Source organism: Hyla sarda, unplaced genomic scaffold, assembly GCF_029499605.1.
Source record: "Hyla sarda isolate aHylSar1 unplaced genomic scaffold, aHylSar1.hap1 scaffold_1059, whole genome shotgun sequence".
Lineage (NCBI taxonomy): Eukaryota > Metazoa > Chordata > Amphibia > Anura > Hylidae > Hyla > Hyla sarda.
This window is the reverse complement of record NW_026607678.1, coordinates 30,001-48,206: the sequence shown is the minus strand read 5'-3', so window position 1 is coordinate 48,206 and position 18,206 is coordinate 30,001. Positions and strand designations below refer to the sequence as shown.

The window sequence follows — 18,206 nt, the reverse complement described above, 5'->3', positions numbered from 1 at the left end:
TTTTATTTTTATTTTTTTTTTATAGGCCAGGGCAACTGTAACTAGCACCTCCAATCTCTTCTCATTGATTGGACTCCACCTGCACTGTGAATGTTTACATGGTGTGTTCAATAAAAACATGGTAACATTTAATTCTTTGTGTGTTATTAGTCTAAGCAGACGGTGATTGTCTATTGTTGTGACTTAGATCAGATCACATTTTATGACCAATTTGTGCAGAAAACCATATAATTCCAAAGGGTTCACATACTTTTTCTTGCAACTGTATACGGTTATTAGATCACCTGTCGTATACAGTTATTAGATGACCTGTCGTATACGGTTATTAGATCACCTGCCGTATACGGTTATTAGATCACCAGTTGTATACGGTTATTAGATCACCTGTCGTATACGGTTGTTAGATCACCTGTCGTATACGGTTATTAGATCACCAGTTGTATACGGTTATTAGATCACCTGTCGTATACGGTTATTAGATCACCTGTCGTATACGGTTATTAGATCACCAGTTGTATACGGTTGTTAGCTCACCTGTCGTATACGGTTGTTAGATCACCTGTCGTATACGGTTGTTAGATCACCTGTCGTATACGGTTGTTAGATCACCTGTCGTACACGGTTATTAGATCACCTGCCGTATACGGTTATTAGATCACCAGTTGTATACGGTTATTAGATCACCTGTCGTATACGGTTATTAGTCTGTCATATATGATTATTATTAAACTTTGGTTCAGTTTCACAGAAACTATGTTTGCTCACTGTTCACACACAGAGGGTCAGTGACTTCTCCCTATTAATCATAAATATCCCCTATGAGGAGAAACCTTGGTTCCCGGACTCTGTGTTGCGATACTTTTCGATGAAAGAATCTTGGACTTTGGGACTAGAAAAAGTAGTCCTGATCTGTTGTTTCCTATGAGGAAGTTGCGGATTGGTTGCGGGCTGATGACATCACACGTCTTCTCTTTAACAGCATTTTAATCTAGGGGCAAAACACGTCAGAAGATAATGCGGCCATTCTATAAGGACATTATGGGACTGTCCTGGGGGAAGGGTTTACATAAATGCTCCCCCAAAGAGGCCATTTCTGGGCAGATTGGGCTGAAAAATATCCGATGAATGAAGGTGAAAAACCCCTGCTCGCTCCTATACTGGGTCCCTCCACCAAAATGCTCCTCCCTCCATGTTTGCTTAGTGGGCGGCTCTTCCTGGTGTGATGTTAAAAGCTCCAATTACTTTCTTCTTCTCTACTCACTGTAAATCTGCAGCTGCATCCTCCTCCTCCCCCACCACTGGTACAATAAGTCTACAAAAGGAGATCTCCCACCATCTTGGTCAAAGCCTCTCAGGGTCTTCAATAACAGTGGGGGACTCACTAGAACTTACTTGTTCTGAAAATTCTCCAGGGGGCACCAGGTGGGCCGGCTGCTCGTTCTCCAGGTTGCGGGTGCTGGGGTCTCCCCCATAGAAGAGCAGGAGCTGGATCAGATACTCTGTAGAGCGGGTAGGTGGTAAAGCAGCCGCCATGTGCAAAGCCGTATTACCATGGGCCTGTAAGAAAGGATGACGGGACTCATTATGGTCAAAGGCCATGAACACGAGGGATCAGATATTTTGTAGACCAAAGCTAAGACGGGCCATGGGCTGTGGTCTAATGACTATGGGCTTCATCATGGCGGCCAACTGAAACTGTGAGATTTAAGTTAACTGTGAGATTTAAGTTAACTTCAACGAGGGACATGTTCCTGAGGGGATCAAATTATTGGTTTTTGAGCTGTGAAGTGTTGCATTATTACATGGGACGGTTATCTGCTGAACAGACTAATATCACCCTGTGTGATCAGCCAATGAACAAAGGCTCGTTTGTCAGCTGATCAGGTTGTCTGGGCTCACAAAGTCATTTGCTGTTGACTGCACATCTGTCCATGTAATAGGGGTGGGCGGCTAATGGCCGACTGCAGAAAAGACTCCTAATGCGTAAGCCGTGTAATGGATCGAAATGAATGCGATCTAAGAAATGGGGCCCTAAGACTGACCAAACAGAACTACAGGAACAAGACTCCAAGATGTTTGGAAGACTAAATCCACCGGAGGAATGATGAAGAGTTTTATGTCCACCATAAAGTATTGGGGATCAGGGCAGTGATGAAGCCAAATACTATTAAGACACAGCAGAATCTAAAACATTGTCACTTAATGGAGAAGACCCTCAATGACATAATGGGGGCCATAAGTCACTGTTGATGGAAGCCGAGATCAGAGATAAGACAGGACACGGATAGGATGGAGGCCGAGATCAGAGATAAGACAGGACACGGATATGTTGGAGGCAGAGATCAGACATAAGACAGTACACAGATATGATGGAGGCCGAGATCAGAGATAAGACAGGACACGGATATGATGGAGTCGGCATCGCTCACCTTCATATTGATGACTCCGGGGAGATTGGTGTGGGACGTCTCCAGGAAGTATTTGACCAGAGGGACGTTCCCAGCCTGCACTGCCAGGTGGAGCACAGTCTTGTTACTCTTGATCTCCTGTTTGTTGAGACAAAGTAACAAATGATTCAGTCTCCTCCCTCCAAGTCCTAAACCTGACCAGAAATAGGGGAACCTCCCAGAAATGGGTAAAAAAAAAATAAAAGGCACAAAGTGGGATCTGCCAGGACCATCCATGACTGAAACAAGAGGACAATGTGTCCCATTAGTGGGTCAGCTGGTGAGGGCTCAGGAGGTCTTTTGGTCAGGATTGGAGATAACGCTGATCCCAGCCATTTAACACCTCAGATCACCTCCATTATTAACCCCTCAGGCCCTATGTTCCCAGATGCTGAAGGTCACTGAAGGCTGAGCAACTGGCAAGTTCTGGTACCTGACTTGTGCAGCTGGCCCCCATCTGTAGCAGAAGTTGGACGCACATGAAGGTTTCCCGCTCACGTTGCTGAGTATTTGGGGTGTTCTGGCTCTTTTTGGTTGTGAACGCGTTGTTCTGTGAGATTACAGCGCAGTGTAGAGGAGTCAGACCTGGAGGACACAAGGCAACGTTACGAAAAACCAACAAGAACAATATAAAAGCCATTTAAAGTCTACAGTGACCGGACCCTGTGGTCGTCCACAGTTGGGGATTAATGGGCACAACTGCACCCAGCAGGGTCAGGGGTCACCTTTATTTACTGTATACACCTCATATAATCCCAAGGATATAGAAGTTGTCTGTCTAACCTTCATAATTTCTGGCCTCCAGGTCAATGTTCTTCTGATGTTGTAGAGTCCGGTACACCTGAAATGATATGGAAAGATCTAAAGTGAGCGCAACATAAAGAAGAGGAGTAAATCCATCAGACACACATATGTCACCAAGACATCAATATCCTCACTCCTCAACACTGAAATGACAGCAATAGTGATGGAGGCTGGAGAGGAGGTCTATCCTCTATAGTGATGGAGGCTGGAGAGGAGGTCTATCCTCTATAGTGATGGAGGCTGGGGAGGACGTCTATCCTCTATAGTGATGGAGGCTGGGGAGGACGTCTATCCTCTATAGTGATGGAGGCTGGGGAGGACGTCTATCCTCTATAGTGATGGAGGCTGGGGAGGACGTCTATCCTCCTCAGTGATGGGTCCGCTTTTGTCTCTGCTGCAATGATAGCCAGAGATTGGTCTGGAGTCACATGGCCAACACCATGAAGAGGCCTTCACAGTGGGAGGTAGCAGAATATACAGTAGTTGGACGTAGCGTCCTATAAAGCAGTTATACAGGGTATATTGGTTATATGGAGTGAGGAAAGTATCACAATACAAAGGCTCAAGGACACATTGAGGAGAAAATGTTTCCACACGTTTACCCTGAGGACGTCTGAAAGGCCGTAGGTCCCCGCAACATGGAGAGCGGTCTGTCCTTTCCAGTCTGAAGCATTGGCATCTGCCCCCAGGGTCAGGAGGTCATAGACGATCTCGGGTTGATTGGCCGTCACGGCCACCAGGAGAGGAGACTGTGGAGGAAAGAGAGGTGAGCTGGGGGCACAAGGGATGGAATCGGTAATATCTATTCATCAACATTTTTGGCCCCATCTTTGATGTTTTCGTTATTTGCGCCTTCACCAAGTCACATCCATAGAGCTGGACGCTAATTTTTGCCTCAAATTCTTATTTCTACAATTATTTTAATTTTCAGTTTCACTAAACAGCCCGAGGATCAGTGGGTACGAGCCGAGGATCAGTGGGTACGAGCCGAGGATCAGTGGGTACGAGCCGAGGATCAGTGGGTACGAGCCGAGGATCAGTGGGTACGAGCCGAGGATCAGTGGGTACGAGCCGAGGATCAGTGGGTACGAGCCGAGGATCAGTGGGTACGAGCCCTGGCCCTCAGGGAGCTGATCTTCTCAGGGACCGAGTTCAGAGGAATTTTAATGATAAATATATATAAATGCAACATAAAATAAAATCTCACAGGTAAAGAGACAAAGACCGGCCAATGCCAATGACGTCTCAGGTATAGGCACTATAGCCGGCTCTGGCAATCGGCCACAAAACCCAGCACTACAGGGAAGCAGGTTCCTGACTGTAACAAAACGTACATAGTCCATAGTATAAAAAGAAAGGGGAGGAGGCGCTCACGGGTTTTAGGTGCAGCAGGTTTCTTTATTTTTGGTGCAAACGGAAGCAGAGCAGCATCAGCGGGACGCCATGACAGGTACACAGGTGCAGGGACAATTGTTTCACGCCCCTTCTGGGCGTTTCATCAGACTGCCTTTACTCCACCGTCACACAGGTAAATACTCCTCTCATGGTGACGTATGGTGTGTAGGGCGGGGCTAAGAGTGATTTAAAATCACATTAAAAGCAACACACACAGAAGGTACAAAAAACACATATATGGAAAAACAATGACTTGACCGCATTACAAAAAAATGCTCAGATCTAATCGATCATTAAACCCCCGACTATCATCAACTTGTCAGGCTTCAACCTTGATAAGGACACTGAAAGACTTTAGATACAAGGATTTAACATATCGCCTGATTGAAGAGTTCGAATCGACCCCCATAACATTTGAGGTCGACCTCTTCAAGGCTGTTAGAAATTTTTATTTTGTGAAAAAAAAACTTTTTAAATAAATTTTTCTATGAGCAACGTAGAATGGAGGGAGGAGTCCCCGTCAGTATCGGCCCTTTGGGATTCAGTGTTTTCAGGGAAGCTCCACAAGCAGAGGCTCTAATAGAACTGTTTTGTGAAAATGACCCTGTTCCCCCCCCCACCGATTCCATTCTTGTTCCGGAGTTCACTGGTGGTAACCGGTCCACGTTCTGCCGACCTTTGGTCCCGGGCAGGGGCTTGGACCTGTTCCAACAGAGAGTACTGGAGCAAGTAAAAGAGCCGGTGTATCCAAAAGACCAAGAGAGTGTCTCAGCAGCAGAAAAAATAGCACTAGAGAAATTAAAGAAAAGGGATGACAACGTGATAAAAGAGGGATAAAGGGGGGAACATCGTCATTATGAAAAACGAGTACAGTGGTCCCTCAACATACGATGGTAATCCGTTCCAAATGGACCATCGTTTGTTGAAACCATCGCTGAGGGATCTGTGCAATGTAAAGTATAGGACAGTGGTCTACAACCTGCGGACCTCCAGATGTTGCAAAACTACAACACCCAGCATGCCCGGACAGCCAACGGCTGTCCGGGTATGCTGGGTGTTGTAGTTTTGCAACATCTGGAGGTCGGCAGGTTGAAGACCACTGTTACAGGAGGAAGTTGGACTCACCTGTCCCCGCCGCTCCGGACCATCACCGCTGCCCGGGATGTTGCCGTCCATTGCTGTCGCCGCGTCCCCGAGGTGTCCCCGAAGGCCTCTGCTTCCCCGGCATCCGCGCGCTCCGTCGCCGCCATCACGTCGTTGCGCACGCCACTCCTATTGGATGACGGGACGGCGTGCACAGCGACGTGATGACGACTATGGAGAGCGCCGACGATGCAGAGGATCCCGAAGAGGACGCTCCGCAGCGCCGGTACAGTTAGCTCATGGGGCACCGTAAACTGCTATCTGGTGGCAGCTGAAGCAGTCAGCGCTGCCGGATAGCCATTTATGCGATGGCCCCGACATACAGAAGCATCGTATGTTGATTCTGCCTTCACCATGTGATGGCCTCTGCGAGTGATCGTATGCTGAAATGATCGTATGTCGGGGTCATCGTATGTCGGGGGTCACTGTATTATAAGAGTGAAGCCAATCAGCAGTTAGGAGATAAGAGGGTCTACAGTAAACTATCAAAAAGACGCCTGAAAAAATCATCCAGTAAATTAGTCACTTTTACGTATGTTTGTGGAAAAAAAATATTCTTTCAAAAAAGATGAAAGATTATTTCCAAAAAATCCCAGTGTGGCAAACTGGTACTTCTTGCCAAAAGTACACAAAACGTTGGAGTCCCCACCAGGACGACCTATCTTCTCCAGTGTGGGTAACGAAGTCCATCCCCAAATTTATAGATTGGCTTCTTCATCCTCTCCTCTGTGATATCCTCACTAGTAAAGGACACAAATGAATTTTTACAGACACTGGAGGATTCCACCGGGCCCCCTAATTGCATCTTAGTCTCACTAGACATAGAGCGTTTACACAAGCAGGAGCGGTGATTAGAGAATTTCTAAATGCCTCTGATGAGTGTGTAGTACATCGACTTTATATGCGATTCACTGGATATTATACTCAGTTACAACTCCTTCAAGTTTGATGGTCAATGGTAGACTCAGCCTGGAGGAGTCGCAATGGTTACCCCAGTGGCCTGCACGTTAGCAAACATTTACGTGGCGAGGTTTGGAAAAAAGATAAAAAAAATTTCTAGCAATAATTCTTATTGTAAATTCATTGCTTGTTACCGGCGATTTGTGGATGATGTTTTCATCCTCTGGACCAACATGGAGTCCGCTTTTGCGGACTTCGTGTCGGTCGTCAATTCTTCTAATGACATGAATCTGAGATTCACTAGTAAGGTTGGTCCGTACGAGCTTGAATTTAAGACGTCCTGATTTGTCTGAGAGAGGGCAATCTAGCAATGAAAGGGTTTACGAAAACCAACCGATTGGGATTCTCTGCTGCATTTTCAAAGCTATGATCCCGATCATGTGAAAAGGGCCGTCCCCTATGGACAGTTTTCAAGACTGCGAAGGGTGAATAGTGGTGACGAGGACTTACTAATGTAGGCAAGAGATGTAAAAATACGCCTGGCAATAAGAGGTTACCCAGGGAGAGGTCTCCAAAAAGCCTTTGACAGAGCACGGAGACAAAACAGATCCGCCCTTTTGAAAGGTAGAAAAAAAAAAAGAACGGGGCCGGCTTGAGCTACAATGTAAGGACGAACATTTTTCATTCTCTTTTCGCTTTAGCCCGACGGCAGAAAATATTAAACAGATCATTCGTGACAATTGGTTCCTGGTCGGGAGCGACACCGTTCTTTCTGAATATAGAAAAAGGAGACCTATGCAGAAATCTACATGATGAACTTGTCACAAGTGCATTTTGCCGCTCAAAACCAGGAACCAATTGGTTAAATAGCAGCCTGTCACCAGGGAATTACAGACGTAATTGGTGCAACTTTATTTGTCAAGACAAGAATACAACTATTGGAAGCGAGTCTCTTCATTTCAGGGATACTATGTGCTGTAGCACTAATTAAGTAGTTTACGCCATTTTATGTACAGTGACCCCCCCCCGACCTACGATGGCCCCGACATATGATCATTATCCGGCAGCGCAGACTGCTTCAGCTGCCACCAGATAGCCGTTTACGGTGCCCCGTGTGGTCCGCTGATGATCACTTACCTGTACTGGCCCGTCCTCTTCAAGATCCCCTGCATCGTCGGCGCTCTCCATCGTCCTCATCACGTCGCTGTGCACGCCACCCAATAGGAGCGGTGTGCGTAATGACGTGATGGCAGCGACTGAGAGCGAGGATGCCGGGGAAGCAGAGGCCTTGCTGGAGCGTCGGGGACACCCTGGGGAAGCGGCAACCTCGATGGACGGCGATATTCAGGGCAGCAGTGACGGGTCCGGAGCGGCGGGGACAGGTGAGTACAACCTTTAATACCAGTGGTCTTCAACCTGCGGACCTCCAGATGTCGCAAAACTACAACTCCCAGCATGCCCGGACAGCCGTTGGCTGTCCGGGCATGCTGGGTGTTGTAGTTTTGCAACATCTGAAGGTCCGTAGGTTGAAGCCCACTTTCCTATACTTTACATTGCACGGATCCCTCAACATACGATGGTTTCAACAAACGATGGTCCATTTGGAACGGATTCCCATCGTATGTTGAGGGATCACTGTAGGTGTAAACACTTTTACATTGGTTGCGCCATACGTTCAGTTAATTTACGCTTTAGAGAACATATTTACTCCAAGACTCATTTCACACTTGGCGATATTACTTGTCTGTCCTTCCTCTGTCTGGAGAGAGTTTTGGGGACAGACAGACAAAAAACAAACCCTCTTACAACGTGAAGCAAGAATTATCCTGGAACAAACAAACGCCCAGGGAAACTTGGGTTTAAATGATCGTTTAGATCTGAGCATTTTTGTGTAATGCAGTCAAGTCATTGGCCCTCATTTATCAAAAAAAGTCGGGTTGTTTTTTTTTGGGGGGCTTTTAACCCGACCATCTTTTTCCCTATCAATTTATTAATTTGTCGCAAGTGTTGTCGCTGTCGGATTTTTTGGGGCGCAATCGGATTTTTTGTCGCAAAAAAACAACAAAATTGATGAAGATTCCAAAATTAGGGAAACGGCAAACACTTTTTCCCACTGCTTGAAGCAGTGGGGGAAAAAAAAGGACACTGAAACCCTAAAATTCGGGTCGGGTTTGTTAATAAATCAGTGGGAAACCAAGGTTTTGCTCGGGAAACGTCCCTTTTTAGGCTTTCAAAATCCCCGAGTCGGGTTCGTAGGAAAGGCTTGTCGCAGACATCTTGCACCAAAAAAAAAAAAACCGTCAAAAACTGTCGGTTTTCCAATGATAAATGAGGGCCATTGTTTTTCCATATGTGTTCTTTGTACCTTCTGTGTGTGTTGTTTTTAATGTGATTTTAATTCACTCTTAGCTCCGCCCTACACACCATACGTCACCATGAGAGGAGTATTTACCTGTGTGACGGTGGAGTGAAGGCAGTCTGATGAAATGCCCAGAAGGGGCGTTAAAGGGGAGCTCCCACCATCATGGTTGTTTTTTTTTCTGTCCCTGCCTATTGCCCTTCTATCCCTAACACCCTCCCTGCTTTTATTTATTTATTTATACTATTTTAAAAATGGCATTTAGTTTTCCTGGCAGTGTGCTCACTACCAGGCAGACTTCCCCAGCAGGCACCACGTCACTGATGCCTGCTGGGGGCCAACTTCCGCCCTTAGTTCTCCTAACAGGGTGTCTCCAGCTGTTTCACTAATACAACTCCCAGCATGCCCTGACATCTACTGGCTGTCAGGGCATGCTGGGAGTTGTAGTGGGGAAACAACTGGAGGCACACCGTGATGGCCGCACATCCCGCTCCCCGCCGCGCAGCCCGCAACCCCCCCCCCCCCTGGCCCCGTGGCGCCGCTCAACTCCCTCCCCCCCCCTTAGTTCACCTACTCAGTGTCCCTCCAGCTGTCTCCCCACTACAACTCCCAGCTTGCTCTGACATCTATTGGCTGTCAGGGCATGCTGGGAGTTGTAGTGGGGAAACAACTGGAGGCACACTGTGATGGCCCATCCCGCCGCGCAGCCCGCAACCCCCCTTGGCCCGCTGCGCCGCACAACCCACTACCTCCCCTCCCCCCGCAAAAACATTTAGTAACAGACACAACATAGATAATCTTACCTGTCGCCGGGGCCTGCCAGGGAGCCTGCGCACGTCCTCTTCATTCAAAGCGCTCGCTCCCGCCTGTCTGATTGACAGGCAGGAGCGAGCACCGCAGTGAATGAATTCCGACTCGTTGCCAGGCTTCAACGAGTCGAAATTCATTAGTGATGTCACTGCCCAATGCATTCGGCCACTAGGAGGGCGACCCCTAGTGGCCGAATTTAAAAGTGATTTTAAACTGTTTTAAAATCCCTTTTTTTGATTAAAGTATATTAGAGATATGTTGTTGTACTTAAGGACTACAACATATAAATTTTTGGATTTCATGACAGGGGCCATTTAAACAATTGTCCCTGCACCTGTGATGGCGTCCCGCTGATCAGTTTGCACAGAAAATAAAGAAACCTGCTGCACCTAAAACCCGTGAGCGCCTCCTCCCATTTCTTTTTGTACTATAAAATCTATTTACTGACCTTCCCATAATGTTCCTTGGCGTCCAGCTGACCGTATTGTGAGAACCGTTCGGCCACGGCGTACGACTGACAGCGCAGGCCTCTTGCTGCGTAGAGGTGAAGGACTCTGGGAAGAATGATGGGATTTTATTTTTTGAATAAGAAGAAAATGATTTGTAACTCCCAACCAGTGATATTGCCCCCATCACACATGGACACGCTGGTCAAGGACACCTCTTCTCTTGGCAGGGACCCGGCCCAAGTCACCTGACCTACGAGGACCTGTGAGATGTCCCGGGGTTAAACCTTCTCCCACTTACGTGTCTCCATCCTCGTCCCGATGCAGAAGTTGTTCAGGACTAAGACCCTGCACTTGCCTTCTGGCTTCTTCCAACTCTAGAGGCATCAGATCTGGAACCACCGGTCCTGGTATCCTCAGAAAGGTGTCCCTGCCGGAGGTAGAACATGTCACTGAACTGTGCCCCATCCAAGATGGATTATGGGTAAAGGTGGCCATGAAGGAACCTGGTGATGCAACCTTAATAAAAACAAAAAAAGTTATTAGGTACATATATTTCCATATTATATACAAGATAATTGGTGACCTCAAGGGCGGCCCTGTATTGGCCAAGAGGTTTTTGGAGATTCACCCAATACATATTTTTTAGGGGCCTTATTTGCATCTTGGGTCAAAGTATAGGGATCTATAAGATTGACAGATTGCCGTGTCTCCACACTATAGGTCCAGGAGTCCTCATGGGATCTTTGTGACCTTGTCCATACATTTTATATGGTATAACATGATTTTTCCTCTGGGGGGGGGGGGGGGGGTCGGGTGAACCTGGCCCGGTGACCTCTTTAGTTTTCCCTTAGTCATTGGCCATACGTTCTCTCACCCCTATGTCTGTATCCTGAGCTCGAGATTCAGTCCTTCCAGACTCATATCTTTCTTCATGGCTGAACATGTGACCAGGTCTGGGGGGGTACATGTCCTCCTGGGGAGGGTAGGTGTAGTGAGGGGCCGCTCTCTGGAACACAATGGAACCATCCTTCTGATGACCGGAACCAGTGGGGAGGAAAGAAAGTGCACTGACCGCCCCTGAGGAACATAAGAACAAGAACATTGTCACCATCAGTGGGATGAGAAGGAAGGAGTGAGAGAAGAGAAATTGAGAAGAAAACCGGACACCTCCAGCATCATATTATATATATATCCGGGTTATATCAGTCACTGGGGGCACATGGTACATTGTATAATGAGCTGGAATGTCTCTTATGCACATTTAGACTATGATAGGAAGTAACTGACCCAGGACAGGAAGTAACTGACCCAAGACAGGAAGTAACTGGCCCAAGACGGGAAGTAACAGGCCCAGGACGGGAAGTAACTGGCCCAAGACGGGAAGTAACAGGCCCAGGACGGGAAGTAACTGACCCAAGACGGGAAGTAACTGACCCAAGACGGGAAGTAACTGGCCCAAGACGGGAAGTAACTGGCCCAAGACGGGAAGTAACTGGCCCAAGACGGGAAGTAACTGGCCCAAGACGGGAAGTAACTGGCCCAAGACGGGAAGTAACTGGCCCAAGACGGGAAGTAACTGGCCCAAGACGGGAAGTAACTGACCCAGGACGGGAAGTAACTGACCCAGGACAGGAAGTAACTGACCCAAGACAGGAAGTAACTGACCCAAGACAGGAAGTAACTGACCCAAGACAGGAAGTAACTGGCCCAAGACAGGAAGTAACTGACCCTGGACCGGAAGTAACTGACCCAGGACAGGAAGTAACTGACCCAGGACAGGAAGTGGTGTACATGGATGGGCTTATATAAAATTGTGTTCTGACTATTACACGTATTGCCAGTTGAAGAAATCTCATATATATGGATGGCAGTGACTTCTGGTCTACAGCTAAGAGGACTCAGGGCCCAGGTCATGTGACCCTTCAGCAGGACTGGATCAGCATTGGAACCAACCAGTTGGATGGCCATAAATGAGATAAACAAAACACAAACCCGGATCCTCCTGATATATCACCAGAGATGTAGATATCTAGAAGAGAAGAACGTACAATAAATATACAGATCCGACCTATAAATCGTCCTGGACTATATCCTGCATCTACATGACTAATATAGTCATCCAGCCACCCCCTCCCCACCTGCCTGCAGCTGCCCTTCCCCCTCCTCACCTGCCTGCAGCTGCCCCTCCCCCTCCTCACTTGCCTGCAACTGCCCCTCCCCCTCCTCACCTGCCTGCAGCCACAGCCCCTCCTCTTCTCACCTGTATGCAGCCTCACCCGCCTGCAGCCGCCCCCTCCCCTTCTCACCTGTAAGCAGCTGCCCCTCCCCCTCCTCACCTGCCTGCAGCCACCACCCCTCCTCTTCTCACCTGTATGCAGCCACTCCCTCCCCCTCCTCACCCGCTTGCAGCTACCCCTGCCCTTCTCACCTGTATGCAGCTGCCCCTCCCCCTCCTCACCTGCCTGCAGCCACCGCCCCTCCTCTTCTCACCTGTATGCAGCCACACCCTCCCCCTCCTCACCTGCCTGCAGCCACCCCTCCCCCATTCTCACCTGTATGCAGCTGCCCCTCCCCCTCCTCACCTGCCTGCAGCCACCGCCCCTCCTCTTCTCACCTGTATGCAGCCACACCCTCCCCCTCCTCACCTGCCTGCAGCCACCCCTCCCCCATTCTCACCTGGCCTGGGTTGTGTTGCCGTTTCTGCTCCAGAAGCTGCTTAACTGTTTGTGGAGGGGAAGAGTACGGCTTACAGTCTGTAAGATAATCAGCAGAGGGAGACTGTGAGCAAACATGACGCCTCAGACTGTAGGGGGAGACTGTGAGCAAACACGACGCCTCAGACTGTAGGGGGAGACAGTGAGCAAACACGACGCCTCAGACTGTAGGGGGAGACTGTGAGCAAACACAACGCCTCAGACTGTAGGGGGAGACAGTGAGCAAACACGACGCCTCAGACTGCAGGGGGAGACTGTGAGCAAACATGACGCCTCAGACTGTAGGGGGAGACTGTGAGCAAACACGACGCCTCAGACTGTAGGGGGAGACAGTGAGCAAACACGACGTCTCAGACTGTAGGGGGAGACTGTGAGCAAACACGACGCCTCAGACTGCAGGGGGAGACAGTGAGCAAACACGATGCCTCAGACTGTAGGGGGAGACTGTGAGCAAACACGACGCCTCAGACTGCAGGGGGAGACTGTGAGCAAACACGACGCCTCAGACTGCAGGGGGAGACTGTGAGCAAACACGACGCCTCAGACTGTAGGGGGAGACTGTGAGCAAACACGACGCCTCAGACTGTAGGGGGAGACTGTGAGCAAACACGACGCCTCAGACTGCAGGGGGAGACAGTGAGCAAACACGATGCCTCAGACTGTAGGGGGAGACTGTGAGCAAACACGACGCCTCAGACTGCAGGGGGAGACTGTGAGCAAACACGACGCCTCAGACTGTAGGGGGAGACAGTGAGCAAACACGACGCCTCAGACTGTAGGGGGAGACAGTGAGCAAACACGATGCCTCAGACTGTAGGGGGAGACTGTGAGCAAACACGACGCCTCAGACTGTAGGGGGAGACTGTGAGCAAACACGACGCCTCAGACTGCAGGGGGAGACTGTGAGCAAACACGACGCCTCAGACTGCAGGGGGAGACTGTGAGCAAACACGATGCCTCAGACTGCAGGGGGAGACTGTGAGCAAACACGACGCCTCAGACTGCAGGGGGAGACTGTGAGCAAACACGACGCCTCAGACTGCAGGGGGAGACTGTGAGCAAACACGACGCCTCAGACTGCAGGGGGAGACTGTGAGCAAACACGACGCCTCAGACTGCAGGGGGAGACTGTGAGCAAACACGACGCCTCAGACTGCAGGGGGAGACTGTGAGCAAACACGACGCCTCAGACTGTAGGGGGAGACTGTGAGCAAACACGACGCCTCAGACTGCAGGGGGAGACTGTGAGCAAACATGATGCCTCAGACTGTAGGGGGAGACTGTGAGAAAACACGACGCCTCAGACTGCAGGGGGAGACTGTGAGCAAACACGACGCCTGAGACTGTAGGGGGAGACTGTGAGCAAACACGACGCCACAGACTGTAGGGGGAGACTGTGAGCAAACACGACGCCACAGACTAGGGGGAGACTGAGCAAACACGACGCCTCAGACTGTAGGGGGAGACAGTGAGCAAACACGACGCCTGAGACTGCAGGGGGAGACTGTGAGCAAACACGACGCCTGAGACTGTAGGGGGAGACTGTGAGCAAACACGACGCCACAGACTGTAGGGGGAGACTGTGAGCAAACACGACGCCTCAGACTGTAGGGGGAGACTGTGAGCAAACACGACGCCTCAGACTGCAGGGGGAGACTGTGAGCAAACACGACGCCTCAGACTGCAGGGGGAGACTGTGAGCAAACACGACGCCTCAGACTGCAGGGGGAGACTGTGAGCAAACACGACGCCTCAGACTGCAGGGGGAGACTGTGAGCAAACACGACGCCTCAGACTGTAGGGGGAGACTGTGAGCAAACACGACGCCTCAGACTGCAGGGGGAGACTGTGAGCAAACACGACGCCTCAGACTGCAGGGGGAGACTGTGAGCAAACACGACGCCTCAGACTGTAGGGGGAGACTGTGAGCAAACACGACGCCTCAGACTGCAGGGGGAGACTGTGAGCAAACATGATGCCTCAGACTGTAGGGGGAGACTGTGAGAAAACACGACGCCTCAGACTGCAGGGGGAGACTGTGAGCAAACACGACGCCTGAGACTGTAGGGGGAGACTGTGAGCAAACACGACGCCACAGACTGTAGGGGGAGACTGTGAGCAAACACGACGCCACAGACTAGGGGGAGACTGTGAGCAAACACGACGCCTCAGACTGTAGGGGGAGACTGTGAGCAAACACGACGCCTCAGACTGTAGGGGGAGACTGTGAGCAAACACGACGCCTCAGACTGCAGGGGGAGACTGTGAGCAAACACGACGCCTGAGACTGTAGGGGGAGACAGTGAGCAAACACGACGCCACAGACTGTAGGGGGAGACTGTGAGCAAACACGACGCCACAGACTGTAGGGGGAGACTGTGAGCAAACACGACGCCTCAGACTGTAGGGGGAGACTGTGAGCAAACACGACGCCTCAGACTGTAGGGGGAGACTGTGAGCAAACACGACGCCTCAGACTGTAGGGGGAGACTGTGAGCAAACACGACGCCTCAGACTGTAGGGGGAGACTGTGAGCAAACACGACGCCTCAGACTGTAGGGGGAGACTGTGAGCAAACACGACGCCTCAGACTGTAGGGGGAGACTGTGAGCAAACACGACGCCTCAGACTGTAGGGGGAGACACAGGTGCTTGTATTGGGGTCACTGCTGTTTTCGCTTTAAATACAATTGTAATAACTTCTGTATTTGTTGTCAGTCGATCATACAAACCTTATGATCTATAAAATAATGTATAATAAATATAATATAAAGATGATAGAAACATAATGTGCGGCCATCATTGTGATAATGGGAAGAATTCCTGCGGAGAGTCCGAAATTCTCAAAATCAATAAAGAAATCACGACCCCCTCCTCTGGGTATAGTGCCCCTCACCGACCTCTCCTCTGGGTATAGTGCCCCTCACCGACCCCCTCCTCTGGGTATAGTGCCCCTCACCGACCCCCTCCTCTGGGTATAGTGCCCCTCACCGACCTCTCCTCTGGGTATAGTGCCCCTCACCGACCCCCTCCTCTGGGTATAGTGCCCCTCACCGACCCCCTCCTCTGGGTATAGTGCCCCTCACCGACCCCCTCCTCTGGGTATAGTGCCCCTCACCGACCCCCTCCTCTGGGTATAGTGCCCCTCACCGACCCCCTCCTCTGGGTATAGTGCCCCTCACCGACCCCCTCCTCTGGGTATAGTGCCCCTCACCGACCCCCTCCTCTGGGTATAGTGCCCCTCACCGACCCCCTCCTCTGGGTATAGTGCCCCTCACCGACCTCTCCTCTGGGTATAGTGCCCCTCACCGACCTCTCCTCTGGGTATAGTGCCCCTCACCGACCCCCTCCTCTGGGTATAGTGCCCCTCACCGACCTCTCCTCTGGGTATAGTGCCCCTCACCGACCCCCTCCTCTGGGTATAGTGCCCCTCACCGACCCCCTCCTCTGGGTATAGTGTCCCTCACCGACCCCCTCCTCTGGGTATAGTGCCCCTCACCGACCTCTCCTCTGGGTATAGTGCCCCTCACCGACCCCCTCCTCTGGGTATAGTGCCCCTCACCGACCTCTCCTCTGGGTATAGTGCCCCTCACCGAGGAGGAGAGAACACGTCTGTATGAGAGGAGGAGGAGGAGGAGAGAACACGTCTGCATGGGAGGAGGAGAGAACACGTCTGTATGAGAGGAGGAGGAGGAGAGAACACGTCTGTATGAGAGGAGGAGGAGGAAAGAACATGTCTGTATGAGAGGAGGAGGAGAGAACACGTCTGTATGAGAGGAGGAGGAGGAGAGAACACGTCTGTATGAGAGGAGGAGAGAACAAGTCTGTATGAGAGGAGGAGGAGGAGAGAACACGTCTGTATGAGAGGAGGAGGAGGAGAGAACACGTCTGTATGAGAGGAGGAGGAGGAAAGAACACGTCTGTATGAGAGGAGGAGAGAACACGTCTGTATGAGAGGAGGAGGAGATAACACGTCTGTATGAGAGGAGGAGAGAACACGTCTGTATGAGAGGAGGAGGAGAGAACACGTCTGTATGAGAGGAGGAGGAGAGAACACGTCTGTATGAGAGGAGGAGGAGAGAACACGTCTGTATGAGAGGAGGAGAGAACACGTCTGTATGAGAGGAGGAGGAGAGAACACGTCTGTATGAGAGGAGGAGAGAACACGTCTGTATGAGAGGAGGAGGAGAGAACACGTCTGTATGAGAGGAGGAGGAGAGAACATGTCTGAGCGGAAGAGGAGGAGAGAACACGTCTGTATGAGCGGAGGAGGAGGAGAGAACACGTCTGTATGAGCGGAGGAGGAGAGAACACATCTGTATGAGCGGAGGAGGAGAGAACATGTCTGAGCGGAGGAGGAGGAGATAACACTTCTGTATGAGAGGAGGAGAGAACACGTCTGTATGAGCGGAGGAGGAGGAGAGAACACGTCTGTATGAGAGGAGGAGGAGGAGAGAACACGTCTGTATGAGAGGAGGAGAGAACACGTCTGTGAGAGGAGGAGAGAACACGTCTGTATGAGAGGAGGAGGAGAGAACACGTCTGTATGAGAGGAGGAGGAGGAGAGAACACGTCTGTATGAGAGGAGGAGAGAACACGTCTGTGAGAGGAGGAGAGAACACGTCTGTATGAGAGGAGGAGGAGAGAACACGTCTGTATGAGCGGAGGAGGAGGAGAGAACACGTCTGTATGAGAGGAGGAGGAGGAGAGAACACGTCTGTATGAGAGGAGGAGGAGGAGAGAACACGTCTGTATGAGAGGAGGAGGAGGAGAAGAGAACACGTCTGTATGAGAGGAGGAGGAGAGAACACGTCTGTATGAGAGGAGGAGGAGAGAACACGTCTGTATGAGAGGAGGAGGAGGAGGAGAGAACACGTCTGTATGAGAGGAGGAGAGAACACGTCTGTATGAGTGGAGGAGGAAGAGGAGAGAACACGTCTGTATGAGAGGAGGAGAGAACACGTCTGTATGAGAGGAGGAGGAGAGAACACGTCTGTATGAGAGGAGGAGGAGGAGAGAACACGTCTGTATGAGAGGAGGAGGAGGAGAGAACACGTCTGTATGAGCGGAGGAGGAGGAGAGAACACGTCTGTATGAGCGGAGGAGGAGGAGAGAACACGTCTGTATGAGAGGAGGAGGAGGAGAGAACACGTCTGTATGAGAGGAGGAGGAGGAGAGAACACGTC

At 50.4% G+C, this 18,206-nt stretch overlaps 1 protein-coding gene across 2 annotated transcripts in view; it reads right to left on the bottom strand.

Moving 5' to 3' along the window:
- Positions 1-690: 690 nt before the first annotated feature.
- NFKBID (NFKB inhibitor delta) overlaps positions 691-18,206 on the bottom strand; it is a 37,317-nt gene continuing 19,801 nt past the window's right edge. Inside the window, exons 2-12 of one of the 2 annotated variants that reach the window (XM_056551476.1) lie at positions 12,984-13,060; positions 12,300-12,336; positions 11,182-11,384; positions 10,606-10,823; positions 10,307-10,412; positions 3,854-4,000; positions 3,231-3,288; positions 2,881-3,032; positions 2,430-2,546; positions 1,393-1,557; positions 691-988 (exon numbers count right to left, since the gene is read on the bottom strand). In XM_056551476.1, coding sequence (XP_056407451.1) covers positions 920-988; positions 1,393-1,557; positions 2,430-2,546; positions 2,881-3,032; positions 3,231-3,288; positions 3,854-4,000; positions 10,307-10,412; positions 10,606-10,823; positions 11,182-11,384; positions 12,300-12,336; positions 12,984-13,060 — 1,349 coding nt within the window. In that variant the 3' untranslated portion in view covers positions 691-919. Of the gene's footprint in view, positions 989-1,392; positions 1,558-2,429; positions 2,547-2,880; positions 3,033-3,230; positions 3,289-3,853; positions 4,001-10,306; positions 10,413-10,605; positions 10,824-11,181; positions 11,385-11,474; positions 11,537-12,299; positions 12,337-12,983; positions 13,061-18,206 lie in introns of those variants that run through there. The other variant, XM_056551477.1, reaches the window with a different exon arrangement.